The following is a 14651-nucleotide window of genomic DNA, read 5'->3' on the forward strand; positions in this document are numbered from 1 at the left end:
TTCTGTAATTAAAATGTAATAACCTACAAAAATAGTACACTAAATAGATGCTAAGCCTATGAGTTGGGAACCCAAATGCCAATTGAAAATTAAATTTATTTATAAAAAAGCATAGATTAACTTTTATTAACCACGCGCAAACAGGGCCGGTTTTAGACAAAGTGTGGCCCTGGGCAAATCTAAAAGTGGGGCCCCAAATTTTTTTATATTCTACCAAAAATATAGGCGCAGTTAATCAATTTAGCCAAATAAAACATACAACTACATGAAAATATGCTTTCATTAAATAACATTAAATTAATTATAATCATAATCATTATAATCACATCAATTATAATATTCTATTATGTTTACTGCTCCTCACCCAGATCTATTATAGATAGGCCTGGGTGAGGAGCAGCAGAGCCATATAAAGAACATACACAGCTCTGCACATAGCGCTACTCATTTACACTAAATAGAAAGCCCCAGGGCAACAAATATAGAATAAAAACTCTAATACTATCACCATTGACAGATTACACTGTAAAAAAAATTGCGTGACTTAAACAATCATTAGGTTGGTTCAAGAATGACCAGCGTGTCCCCATTCAATGCACAGTGACCAGCATGTCCCCATCAATGCACAGTGACCAGCATGTCCCCCATCAATGCACAGTGACCAGCATGTCCCCCATCAATGCACAGTGACCAGCATGTCCCCCATCAATGCACAGTGTCCAGAATGCCCCCATTCAATGCACAGTGTCCAGCATGCCCCCCATCGATGCACAGTGTCCAGCATGTCCCCCATCGATGCACAGTGTCCAGCATGTCCCCATTCAATGCACAGTGACCTGACCAGCATGTCCCCCATCAATGTGACCTGACCAGCATGTCCCCCATCAATGCACAGTGACCTGACCAGCATGTCCCCATTCAATGCACAATGACCTGACCAGCATGTCCCCATCAATGCACAGTAACCTGACCAGCATGTCCCCATTCAATGCACAGGGACCTGACCAGCATGTACCCCATCAATGCACAGTGACCTGACCAGCATGTCCCCATTCAATGCACAGTGACCTGACCAGCATGTCCCCATCAATGTACAGTAACCTGACCAGCATGTCCCCATTCAATGCACAGGGACCTGACCAGCATGTACCCCATCAATGCACAGTGACCTGACCAGCAGGTCCCCATTCAATGCACAATGACCTGACCAGCATGTCCCCATCAATGTACAGTAACCTGACCAGCATGTCCCCATTCAATGCACAGGGACCTGACCAGCATGTACCCCATCAATGCACAGTGACCTGACCAGCATGTCCCCATTCAATGCACAGTGACCTGACCAGCATGTCCCCATCAATGTACAGTGACCTGACCAGCATGTCCCCATTCAATGCCTAATGACCTGACCAGCATGTCCCCCATCAATGCACAGTGACCTGACCAGCATGTCCCCGTTCAATGCACAGTGACCTGACCAGCATGTCCCCTATCAATGCACAGTGACCTGACCAGCATGTCCCCATCAATGTACAGTGACCTGACCAGCATGTCCCCATTCAATGCACAGTGACCTGACCAGCATGTCCCCCATCAATGCACAGGGACCTGACCAGCATGTCCCCATCAATGTACAGTGACCTGACCAGCATGTCCCCTTTCAATGCACAGTGACCTGACCAGCATGTCCCCCATCAATGCACAGGGACCTGACCAGCATGTCCCCATCAATGTACAGTGACCTGACCAGCATGTCCCCATTCAATGCACAGTGACCTGACCAGCATGTCCCCATCAATGTACAGTGACCTGACCAGCATGTCCCCATTCAATACACAATGACCTGACCAGCATGTACCCCATCAATGCACAGTGACCTGACCAGCATGTCCCCATTCAATGCACAGTGACCTGACCAGCATGTCCCCATCAATGTACAGTGACCTGACCAGCATGTCCCCATTCAATGCCTAATGACCTGACCAGCATGTCCCCCATCAATGCACAGTGACCTGACCAGCATGTCCCCATTCAATGCACAGTGACCTGACCAGCATGTCCCCCATCAATGCACAGTGACCTGACCAGCATGTCCCCATCAATGTACAGTGACCTGACCAGCATGTCCCCATTCAATGCACAGTGACCTGACCAGCATGTCCCCCATCAATGCACAGGGACCTGACCAGCATGTCCCCATCAATGTACAGTGACCTGACCAGCATGTCCCCTTTCAATGCACAGTGACCTGACCAGCATGTCCCCCATCAATGCACAGGGACCTGACCAGCATGTCCCCATCAATGTACAGTGACCTGACCAGCATGTCCCCATTCAATGCACAGTGACCTGACCAGCATGTCCCCATCAATGTACAGTGACCTGACCAGCATGTCCCCATTCAATACACAATGACCTGACCAGCATGTCCCCCATCAATGCACAGTGACCTGACCAGCATGTCCCCATTCAATGCACAGTGACCTGACCAGCATGTCCCCATTCAATGCACAGTGTCCAGCATGTCCCCATCAATGCGTGCCCCCCCTCCCCCCCCCTGAGGACTTCATTTACCTATGGTGCCACTGCCGCCACCGTGCCTGGCGTGCTGCTCGGGACTCGGTCGGACGTCTTTTCCTTCCGAGTCCTCGTCTCGACCTGCATGCGCGCCGCCCGTCACCGTCCCGACTCCCTGGCGACCATGCTGCTCGGGAGTCGACTTCTTCCTCCTCCGACCGGACACTGGACTCTTCTTCCTCCATGCACGCCGCCCACTGCCTCTTCTCTGACAGCGGGCGGGAAGGTGACGTCGGGACGAGGGGGGGATAGGTAGTAGTGAATGATCAGGTCTGAAGGGGATCGCAGGGATGGGGGGGATCACAGTGTTGTGCTGAATTTGGGGGGAGATCATATATTGGTGGGGGGGGCAGTGCTGAATCTTCAGCCCCGAGTGTCAGTGGTGAATTGTGTGTTGGGGAATGAGAGCAGTGGTGAATTTGGTGGAGATCACATTTTGTGGGGTGTAAGGGGGGGGGGGATGACACAGCAGTGGTGAATTTGGTGGGGATCACATATTAGGGTGGGGGGTGTCAGTGGTGAATTGTGTGGTTTTGGGGGGGCTACACCGCCACTGTATCATACCCCCCCCCGCACACAATTCACCGCTGATCTCCTCACCAAATTCACCACTGCTTTGTCATTCCCTCCGAATGACAAAGCAGTGGTGAATTTGGTGAGGAGATCAGCGGTGAATTGTGTGTGGGGGGGTATGATACAATGGTGGTGATTGGTGAATTTGGTGGGGAGATTTGGCGGGGGTGTGGGGTGGGGGGGTGTCAGTGGTGAAATGTGTGGGGTATGACACGGCAGTGATGAATTTGGTGAGATTACATATTGGTGGGGGTGTCAGTGGTGGTAAGGGGGGGGGGGATGACACAGCAGTGGTGAGTTTTGTGGGGAAATCACATATTGGTAGGGGGTTTGTGCCACAGACCCCCTACCAATATGTGATTTCACCACAAAATTCACCACCGCTGTGTCATCCCCCCCTACACCACCACTGACACCCCCACCAATATGTGATCTCCCCACCAAATTCAGCACCGCTGTGTCACGCCCCCACCCCCGACACCACACAATTCACCACAGAGTCTGAGTCTAAAAAAAGTCACAGAGTCTGAGTCACAGAGTCTAAAAAAAAAGAAGTAATTCCAGAGAGAGAGAGGTTGGAATTGCTTTGACAAAATTTGTTTCCCACCATATTAAGGGCTGCTTCCAAAGCCTATAAATGTAGCACACTGACACCCCCTCCCCCCTCACCTTGCTATTACTGTGCTTCCGAACTTACACAGATAAGCACAGTAGCAGGCAGCAGAGCAGCAGACTCTTAATCTCCATTCTCCTGCACGAACTTGTCACAGATAAGCACAGTAGCAGCAGAGGCAGAGCAGACTATAAATCTCCACGTACCTGTCACAACCTGTGGGTGGCTGCCGGCTGGGCTGGCTGAGAGATGTCTTCCGCTCTCTTCTCTCTCTGCACTCTGGCTACCCCTCGTGGCGGGAACGTGTGGCCCCGCCCCTCAGCTGAATTCTGAGGTGGCCCAAGCGCCTGTTGCTTTATCATCCCCAAAGCTCCATTTAAATCACTCTGATCTTGGCCAGCTCTCCTATAGCCGCATGCCCGCATCCATCGCCGGCAAGGATCCATCTTTACTGCCTCACTGGAGCCTCCATTCCTCCATTCTGCAGTGCAAGAGTGTGTAGGCACCTCCAGGGACAGACTGCTGTGGGGCCCCCCCTCAACCACGGGGCCTCGGGCAGTGCCCGACTGCCCGAATGATCAGTCCGCCCCTCGCCCGCCAGCACATAGTGTCACGCTGCCTCCGCTCCGCTGACAGGGGGCGGCTGGGGGCCCCTGGACATTCGGGGCCCTGGGCAGTTGCCCAGTTTGCCCCCCCTAACGCCGGCCCTGCGCGCAAACCAATATAACTAAAATCTAGAAAAAATACATGATGACAAAAATGTTTAGCACTTTTAAAGTTCTATATCCTGACTTTATAAGATGCTTTAAAGTTGAACCCCAGGAATTCAACCACATTCTGCTGGTTTACTATGGGTTAAGTCCAAGGACAGTTTTTGCTGAACACCAGGAGTACAGCTATTAGTATATTTGGGGGCTCTGACAGTAGCTGTCTTCTCACACACAGCATCTCTGGTCACCCCTCTCCTCTCCGCTGCCCATTCACAGAGGGCTTTGTATTTTGTGAATGGGTTCAGAGAATACAACGTGCTCTGTGATTAAGAAGAAGGAGGGGAGGGGCGGGCACAGTGGCTGCATGGGAGTCCAGCATTGGAGCACTGGAAGTATATTGATAGCTATGCTCCCGGCACTCAGTAAGAGATGAATCCACAAGGTGGCACGCACCTCGTTGGGCTTAACTCATAGTAATCCAGGACAGTTTACAAAGTGCCTGAGTTCTTGGAGTTTGGCTTTTAGCTATACTGTATGGCCAAGTCTTCATAAAATGCACACTTTTTATAGTGACATTCAGGCTACAATCACAGCGCTGCAGTTTTAATGTGGCCCAACTTTAGTGAGGTGCCAATTAGGTGCATTATTGATGTGTTTACATGAATTCCCTTTCTCTTGCTGCTCACTGAACTTAAGCATGATTTATTTTTTAACACACTACAAAATATGCAGAGGTGTAAATTTAACTTGACTTACAATTGATCAGAACTAGAAGTACTTTATTGCTTGTCAACGAAATGGGAAAAGAGGACATGGCTGATTGGTTGAACATTCAACCCCAAATAATAGGCTGGAGGTGTTTACAAGCCATTATACACAGTGAGAACACTTTTATAAAGCCTTGGGTCCTGTGGTATCTAGACCGCAAAGTCAGTATACACCAAACAGTTTCAGTGTTTGTATTATTTATATCTGTCAGTGAGGGCTCAATATATCATGCAATTATGATAATGCAAACAGTCCCCAATTAGATTATCACATATTGGTCATTTTCTGTTTCAATATTTTTATTGTAGGTTTTTTAAAAAAGAGTATAAAAATAACAATGTAGATAATTGAATAATACAAAGACAAAACACAATCTGAAATGCTCGTATACTTACAAAAGAAAGGGTTTGCATTATTAGTCAAAGGGGAAGAAGCCGAAGGCATATAGCCCCGAGCCCCACTTTAGCTATAGGATACATATTGGTAATTTTGAGGATGCGACAACAGTGACTAACTATGGTGGTGCTCACAGCTAAAATGTAGTCTGTGTAATACATATAAAAGTAGAGAGTCCTTTTTTTTGTTTGTGATTGTTTAGAATAGATCAGGAGGAGGATGCATGTCTATTAGTGAGACAGAAATAGGCAGGGAAACGGACCTCTGCTTTTATGTCTAAAAGGTAGCTAATTAGTATGGCAAAACCAGTCTTCCCTTACATCCCCAAAAAATTAGTTAATTCAGAAAATAATTTACTATTGCACAACTAAGAAATGTCAGCCTTTTACCCAAATACGAAACTAAGTAATAAACCTTTCATGTTTGGAAAATGCGTAATACGCACATTTTGGGGGCTCTGACAGTAGAGGAGCTGCCTTCTCACACACAGCATCTCTTGTCACCCCTCTCCTCTCCGCTGCCCATTCACAGAAGGCTTTGTATTTTGTGAATGGGGTGATTTAACATTGGCATTTACATGAGTACGGCCATGTTCAGCCATCATATGTATGGCAGGCTATATGCTGCAGCTCCTCAGGCACAGGAAAAATGCACAGAATTTTTGCTGGACATATATTCAGTCTTTTGCTGTCTGTGTGCATGAGGCCTAGTCCCTCATCTGCTCTATCTATGTTTTCCTAAGTAATGTTATATGTTACATGTTTGTAATAATTTTAGTGATCTATATATGGATTTTCGACAATTTAACAATCTTTCCTGTATTTAAAAGTTCCTTCTTGATGTGTCAGACATGGATAGCTGGATTACAGAAAAACTTCCGCTGGTAAACAGTAAGGATTATGGAAAAGACGAGGATGGTACCCTAAAACTCATGAAAAAACACAAGGTATGGGACAGAATCATTCAGCTTTCCAGTTTTAATACTACATTCTATAAAATTAAAGGGATCCTATGTGTTGAATAAGACATTAATCACATGCCACAAATGTTTTGAATCTCTTTTAGGAGGTTGTGTCTCTGTAACCACATGCTGATAGTTTTTGTTCTAGTTTTGGGTGTATTTTAAAGCAATATTAAAACCAAAAGCAAACGTTTATAATATTGCAGCTTACCAATTTTTAGATGTGATGACTGCATTCGTTTTTTTTTTTTATTCTTCTTTTTTTAGTGTTCCAGCAAGTAAGTCAAAAGAACAAACTCTCCTGCAAATGTAGTAGAATGTAGAGACAAACCATTTACTACTGACAAGAGTGTCCACAATGATCAGCTTTTGTTTATTCATGTAATACCTTTATCCCAAAGGGAGAAAAATACTGTAAATGCTTATAAAGTGTGTACAGTAGTTTAGCTTCAATTTGTTAGTGTCTAAATCTGCTAGTCCATGTAACACTCCCCTCCCCCCACACTGACAATGCTGCTGTACAAAGGTGCTCCTGTGCTCCTTCATCAAAAGTGGGGGCACTCTAATATAGGAGGTGTGTTACTGGCCAGATCACCAGGGAAAGACAGAGGGGAAAAAAAAAAAAAAAAAACAAAACAAAAAAAAAAAGTGAATGCATCCACCACATCTAATTATTTATAAGCTGGAATATATTACATTTTTGGTTTTAGGTTTAATACTGCTTTAAATATTATACTGTGAATTATAGTACTCACTTTGCTTCCCTGCTGCTCCTTCAATTCACCAGGAGTGAGGAAAGAAAGCCCTATGTACTTCAAGAGTCTTCCTATTTGGAGCCTACACAGGGCTGAGGACCGTATCCCCTTTTCAGCATTAACCAATCACCATGCACCAGCACTGTAACACGAGAGAAAGGGGTGCGTCTCATGCACCCCTCCCCCCCCGAAACCTGGAGGTTCCAGACATTTTCTTTGCTTCCAACAGCAGAAAGGAGCCACGATGGAGCAACGAAAAGAAGAATGTGCTGCTGGAGAGAGTAGTTAAAAAATTATATCTAAAAGCAAAAAAATGTTTCTGTTTTGGATAGAGTGTGGAAGGATTAGATCCACTGTTAAGCTTTTATTGTCTGTGGTCCCTGCTAGTGAGGGAAGATGTAAAATTTTGAGTTGCCACCAGAACAGGAATAGAGGGTGAATCTTCCAATGGGGACATCTGTTCTGATGACAAAGAAGTGAGATTTGCTCTTACTATCTATTGTGTCTACAAAAATCCAAAATAGAAAAAAGTTTTGGCTTTAGAGATCTTTTTAAATGAAACCGTTGCTTTGCCTTGTACAGGCTGTTCCAGACTGCTTGTATGAACAAAGCACAGATTTGCTTTGAAGGTCAACCAACTGGTTTGGGAAAGTCCATGTAGATATTCTTCTAGACAGACATTAATAACTAATATGTATAAACATTGCTTTGTCTCTATAGGACATGCAGCAAGAAATTGAGCTTTACCAAAACCTGGCAGCCGATTTGGGACAAACAGGTCGAAGCCTTCCTGTCACTGTTGCCAAGGACGAGGTAGATGCTCCACTGAAAAAGGTCCATTCAAAGATGGAAACTTTACAGGATTGTGCCAATGTGAGGTAATAACGAGATGTATTTAGTAGACTGCTGTCAGTAAAAGAATTCCTTGACTTAATAAATGGACACTGTTACCTGCTGATCCAGGGAAAGCGAGAGTGTCTTCTGATAACCTCCGTAAGGCGTGCTTACTGATACAGTGAGTGAAAAAAGTATTTAATCCCCTGCTGATTTTGTACGTTTGCCTGCTGACAAAGAAATGATCAGCCTATCATTTTAATGGTAGGTTTATTTTAACAGTGAGAGACAGAATAACAACAAAACAATCCAGGAAAAGCATTTCAAAAAAAGTTAAACATTGATTTCCATTTTAATGAATGAAATAAGTATTTGACCCCTTTACAAAACATAAATTAGTACTTGGTGGCAAAACCCCCTATTGGCAATCACAGAGGTGAGACGTTTCTTGTAGTTGGCCACCAGGTTTGCACACATCTCAGGGATTTTGTCCCACTTTTTGCAGATCTTCTCCAAGTCACTAGGGTTTTGAGGATGACGTTTGGTAACCTGAACCTTCTGTTCCCTCCACATGTTTTCTATGGGATTAGGGTCTGGAGACTGGCTAGGCCACTCCAGGACCTTAATGTGCTGCTTCTTGAGCTAATCCTTTGTTGCCTTGGCTGTGAGTTTTGGGTCACTGTCATGCTGCACTACCCATCTACGATCCATTTTCAATGCCCTGGCTGAGGGAAGGAGGTTCTCACCCAACATTTGAGGGTACTTGGGCCCGACAATCGTTGCTTTGATTCAGTGGAAGTTGTCCTGTCCCCTTAGCAGAAAAACACCCGCAAAGCATAATGTTTCCACCTCCATGTTTGATGTGGGGATGGTGTTCTCGGGGTCATAGGCAGCATTCCTCCTCCTCCAAACACGGTGAGTTGAGTTAATGCCAAAGAGCTTGATTTTGGTCTCATCTGACCACAACACTTTTACCCAGTTCTCCTCTGAATCATTATGATGTTCATTAGCAAACTTCAGACGGGCCTGTAAATGTGCTTTCTTGAGCAGGGGGAACCTTTTGGGTGCAGTCCTTCACTGCGTAGTATGTTACTAATTGTTTTCTTGGTGACTATGGTTCCAGCTGCCTTGAGATCATTGACAAGATTCTCCCGTGTAGTTCTGGGCTGATTCCTCACCATGCTCATGATCATTGAAACTCCACGAGGTGAGATCTTACATGGACCCCCAGACTGAGAGAGATTGACAGTTATTTTGTTTTTCTTCCACTTACGAATAATCGCACCAACTGTTGTCACCCTTTCACTAAGCTGCTTGGCGATGGCCTTGTAGCCCATTCCAGCCTTGTGTATGTCTACAATCTTGTCCCTGATATTCTTGGACAGTTCTTTGGTTTTGGCCATGGTGGAGAGATTGGAATATGATTGATTGCTTCTGTGGACAGGTGTCTTTTACCTGTTTGGAAGACACCTGGGAGCCAGAAATCTTGCTGATGGATAGGGGCTCAAATACCTATTCTACTCAATAAAATGCAAATCAGTTTACTGTATAGCTTTTTTTTGAAATGCGTTTTTCTGGATATTTTCTTTATTCTTATCACTGTTAAAATAAACCTACCATTAAAATTATAGACTGATCATTTCTTTGTCAGTGGGCAAATGTACAAAATCAGCAGGGGATCAAATACTTTTTTCCCTCGCTGTACATGCTCCCTCAGTGCCTCCTACAGGAGTCCACCATGAGTAAGCACCTGTATTGAATGATGTTAGGGCTTACCCAGTTGGTTGATGTCACATTCCCACCATGCGACAAGCCTGGTGATTGGCCTCTCACGCCCATGCACTGTCACATGAGGGGAAGTCATGTGCTTTTCCATGCCTGGAATTTTCACACTGTTAGAACAGAGGAGTGAGTACTGCAAACAATCATGGATAAACAGGTATATCCTATTGGGATGGAGGGGTGTTATCAAGAGGAACTGTCAATTTGCCCTAAATGCCTGAATGGGCAAAGTGACGGTGTCTTTTTAAATTTGTTGAATGAAAATGGTGATCTCGCCAATGACAGTCAAATTATATGTTCAATAGAACCTGTGTGAAAAGTGAAAGTATAGGTAGCCAGGTTTTTGACTTGTTAAGTAGAAGGTCAGCAAATGGCAACCAGTATAGTTCTCTACATAAGTCTTTCCTTTCAACCTTATGAATGATATGTGATCAATTTAACCACTTAAGGACCAGAAGGTTTTACCCCCTCAATGACCAGGCCATTTTTTGCGATACGTTACTGCGTTACTTTAACTGACAATTGCGCGGTCGTGCGACCCAAATAAATTGATGTCCTTTTTTCCCACAAACAGAGCTTTCTTTTGGTGGTATTTGATCACTGCGGTTTTTATTTTTTTGCGCTATAAACAAAAAAAGAGTGACAATTCCATAAAAACAAAAAAAAAAAACAATATTTTTTACTTTCTGCTATAAAACATTCCCAGTAAAAAAAATAAATAAAAAAAAGCAAACTTTTTCATCAATTTAGGCCAATTTGTATTCTGCTACATATTTTTGATAAAAAAATTCCAATAAGTGTATATTGATTGGTGTGCGCAAAAGATATTGCATCTACAAACTAGGGGAAAGATTTTTATTTGTTATTTTTTTTTTTACTAGTAATGGCGGCGATCAGCGTTTTTTAGCGGGACTGTGACATTGCGGCGGAAAGATCGGGCCCCTAACTGACACTTTTGACACTTTTGGGACTACCAGTGACATTACTACAATAATCAGCGCTAAAAATACGCACTGTTACTGTACTAATGACACTGGCAGGGAAGGGGTTAACACCAGGGGCAATCAAAGGGTTACATGTGTGCCTAGGGGATGCTTTCTAACTGTGTGGGGTATTTACTTACTGGATGAACACATATATCTGTGTTCCTAAATAGGAGGAACACAGGATCCCTGTGTTCATCACTGACAGAACAGCAGTCTGCTGTGTTTACATCGGCAGACCGCCGTTCTGTCTCCATGAGAAGCGATCGCAGGTGCTTGACGGACATCACGTCCGCCGGACCCACTGAATGGCTCCCCCTCTAGCTAAATGGCGCGTGTGTGCACCTCTACTATCTGCTACACGAAACGACGTACAGGTATGTCATTTTGTGTAACAGAGCCGACTTGTCGCAATATAACTATGACGGCTGGTAGGCAAGTAGTTAAATTAGTCTCCCAAATAAAACTGTTAGAAAGGAAAGATGTATATCATACATTCTTCAGATTAAAAAATGTAGAATCCAGTTTTTACTACTGCGTTTGTAATAGAGTTTGTCCCCTGTCCAAGAAAATACTTCTCCTTTGTAAACTAGAATTTAATTGAATCTCTGTATAGATGGGGAAAACTGGAAGAGACTTTGTCTTTGCACGAATATCAAAGAGAGTCCGGGGACCTGCAGATATGGATCAACCAGCAGAGACAAGTGGCCAGCTCTGAGGACTATGGAAATGATTATGAGCATGTTCTGGTGAGACCCACATCACATTTCCCTCTCTTCTATATACTGCCTGAACCTGCAATTCACATGCCTGTAGATAGGACTTTTTATTTTCTTAAATTCTGTAATTTAAGAACTCAATATCAAACACGTTTACCTCCTTTCTGCCCAGGCAAATTTTAGGATTTCAGTGCTGTCACACTTTGAATGACAATTACCCTGCAATGCAACACTGTATCCAAATGACTTTTTGTATCATATTTTGAGTCATTTGGAGCTTTATTTTGGTGGTATTTAATCACCACCGGGTTTTTAATTTTTGGCTAGATAAGCAAAAAAATACCGAAGATTAAAAAAAGGAAAATTTTTTTTACTTTGCAAATAATTAATCTTTCTATATAAATTCAGGCCAAAATGTATTCTGCTACATTTCTTTGATAAAAAAATAAACCCAAACCAGTGTATATTATTTAGTCTGTGTGACAGGTATACAGTAGAGTCTAAAAAATAAGGTATATACTATACATTTGAAATTTGATCATCAATCCTGATGTACTGACTGCTTATCTAATTTCTCGAGCCAGGACAGTATTAATATCCTCCAAATGACCCCTTTTTGGAAAGTAGTTTTTGGAAGTTGTATGTTTTTTGTCACATTCTTTTGTAAAATGAAGACATTAAATACAATTTAGATTTTTTTTTCTCACCAGAGCAGTACAGTGTCATCCTGGGGTTTAGTTACTAAAGTTAGAAAGGGCAAAATGATTCACAATTCTGCAGAGAAACCAATAAACTTCTAGGTTTTATTGCTAAAGCTTTATTAAACAAGCTGAGGTTAGAAGCTGATTGGTTTCTCTACAGAATTGTGACTCATTTTGCCCTCTCCAGCTTTAGTAAATAAAACCCCATATGACTGGTGTGGCGGTGATCAGGGGTACTATGATATGTAAAAAAAAAAAATAATAATGTAATCATTTTTTTTTTACATGTTTGCTTACTTTTTTTATATATTTTGACCAGAGCAGTACAGTGTTACCATAAAGACACTGTGATTGCTTAAAACAGTGATGATCATTGTTGTTAGCAATTATTTTTTAGGAACAGTATCCATTCATCCACAGGGTGTACTATTGTGATAGCTGCAATTTGTCACAGCTATCAGATGGTACAGGTGCACTGTGACTGGTCATGTCTGTACTATGTGATCACTGTGATCAATCACAGAGATAATCACAATAGTACACAATGGATGGCTATGAATGAAAGGCATTCATTGTGTACAACTGTCATGTGATCGCTGTGATTGGTCACATAGTACTGGGGCCAGCTCAGTACAGCGATCTGTCATCCGCTGTGTCCAGTGGACACAGCGGGTAACATGTCGAGCTGCAGGGTGGCTGCTAGGGTGCGCAGAAGGAATGCAACTGTGAGGACGTCATATGAAATCCACTCGGGATGGGAGTTCGGACATCATTTTGCTATAGGCCTGGCAGGAAGAAATTATGGAATAGCACCTGCCTAAAGTGTCCCTAAACCCAACATTTTTTAAAAAGTTTTGGGTACAGCGTGGAAGGGGTAGAAGCTCTGTTGGCTGTTTATTGCTATCTCTGCAGAAATTCAGCTGTGGGTCACCAGGACAGAAAGTGATGAGCTTGCAGAATTTTATGGGTGTGAACAGGATGGCAGTGGGGACACCCTGTGCTTTGCTGCAGACCAGAAAAGACAGCTAAATGGAAGGTTCTTATCTGCATACTCGTTCTGGGTCAGTGGCTTGAAATATTGAAGCCAGGGGGGTCAACGTGACAACCAAACTACGAGAATTTTTAGAATGTATAACTTTTTTTATGCCCTGTTCCAGTAGCAAGAAACAGATTTCATTATCTGTGTCATAATCAAACCTCTCAAAATGTTTGCAGGGGTAATTGCTGTGAGTTGAGTTCCTACTAATGAAGACACACCTCCAGAACTTCCTCTTCCAAGAGACCACGGTGTGTGGTCAGGCTCTTAGGGGTCAAGACAGCAGGAATGCTTTTCTGGGGAAGAAATCAATACATGCATGTGGAATGGGAAACAGAGGGGGTGGGGATAGGTGGAGTTCTGTAGTCCAATAGGCAGAGCTGACAACACTGGTTAGGATTTTAGTGCAGTAGAGGCAATCTATTGTCATATTGTTGTCAATTTAAACAATTTTAAGAGATAGATTATAGATGTACAGATCATATTACCAAAAGAGTGAAATAACAGAGATAAGCAATATAATAAGGATTCCTATGTACTGTCCATCCAGAGAAATTGAGGATCCTATACCAGTATGACCTGTTTATCTGAGCACTCACTCAAAAAAGTAAAAGAACATATATAGTCAGTACAGAGGAAACAATGCAGTGAAAGACAGTGATTATACAAAGGTGAGCATGCACAAGGTAGTAGCCCCATGTCAATAACTTGGATGAAGTGTCCAGAAATCTGTATGAATATATACATACTAAAATCAAAGAACAAACACAAGGGGCGCACCGGCCTAGTGCATTATCCTCTATAAAGGTTTTTATTGAATAAAAGGTATAAAAATACTCACAAACAGAGTCTTGGTATAAGCATATCAAAAGGATATAGTGCCATCTGCATCAGACCTTTTGTTCTGATGCGGATGCCACTATATCCATTTGATATGCTTATACCAAGATTCTGTTTGTGAGTATTTTTATACCTTTTATTCAATAAAAACCTTTATAGAGGATAATGCACTAGGCCGCTGCGCCCTTGTGTTTGTTCTTTGATTTTAGTGGTCTCAGACTACCCTGGTCTTGAAAAGGGGCTGCAAGGCCGAAGCATCCAATTAAAGCCAAGTAGAAGGTCTTCACGTGAGTGTGGCTGGATGTGGTTAGAAGATTACCTCTCAGAGCGCAGGAGATAGGTGTTTTGGAATATATACATACACCTTAACTGTGGAGACCACCAAACAAAGAATAACTCCTGC

At 43.4% G+C, this 14651-nt stretch overlaps 1 protein-coding gene across 1 annotated transcript in view; it reads left to right on the top strand.

Annotated features, from left to right (window-relative positions):
• Positions 1 to 14651, top strand: part of SPTBN5 (spectrin beta, non-erythrocytic 5) — a gene marked incomplete at its 5' end in the record, with an annotated part of 344281 nt that overhangs the window by 94607 nt on the left and 235023 nt on the right. Inside the window, 3 exons of the mRNA XM_082275221.1 lie at positions 6467 to 6583; positions 8074 to 8231; positions 11569 to 11701. Coding sequence (XP_082131347.1) covers positions 6467 to 6583; positions 8074 to 8231; positions 11569 to 11701 — 408 coding nt within the window. The remainder of the gene's footprint in view (positions 1 to 6466; positions 6584 to 8073; positions 8232 to 11568; positions 11702 to 14651) is intronic.

The sequence above is a fragment of the Pelophylax lessonae genome (genome assembly GCF_965119305.1).
Source record: "Pelophylax lessonae genome assembly, chromosome: 13".
NCBI lineage: Eukaryota > Metazoa > Chordata > Amphibia > Anura > Ranidae > Pelophylax > Pelophylax lessonae.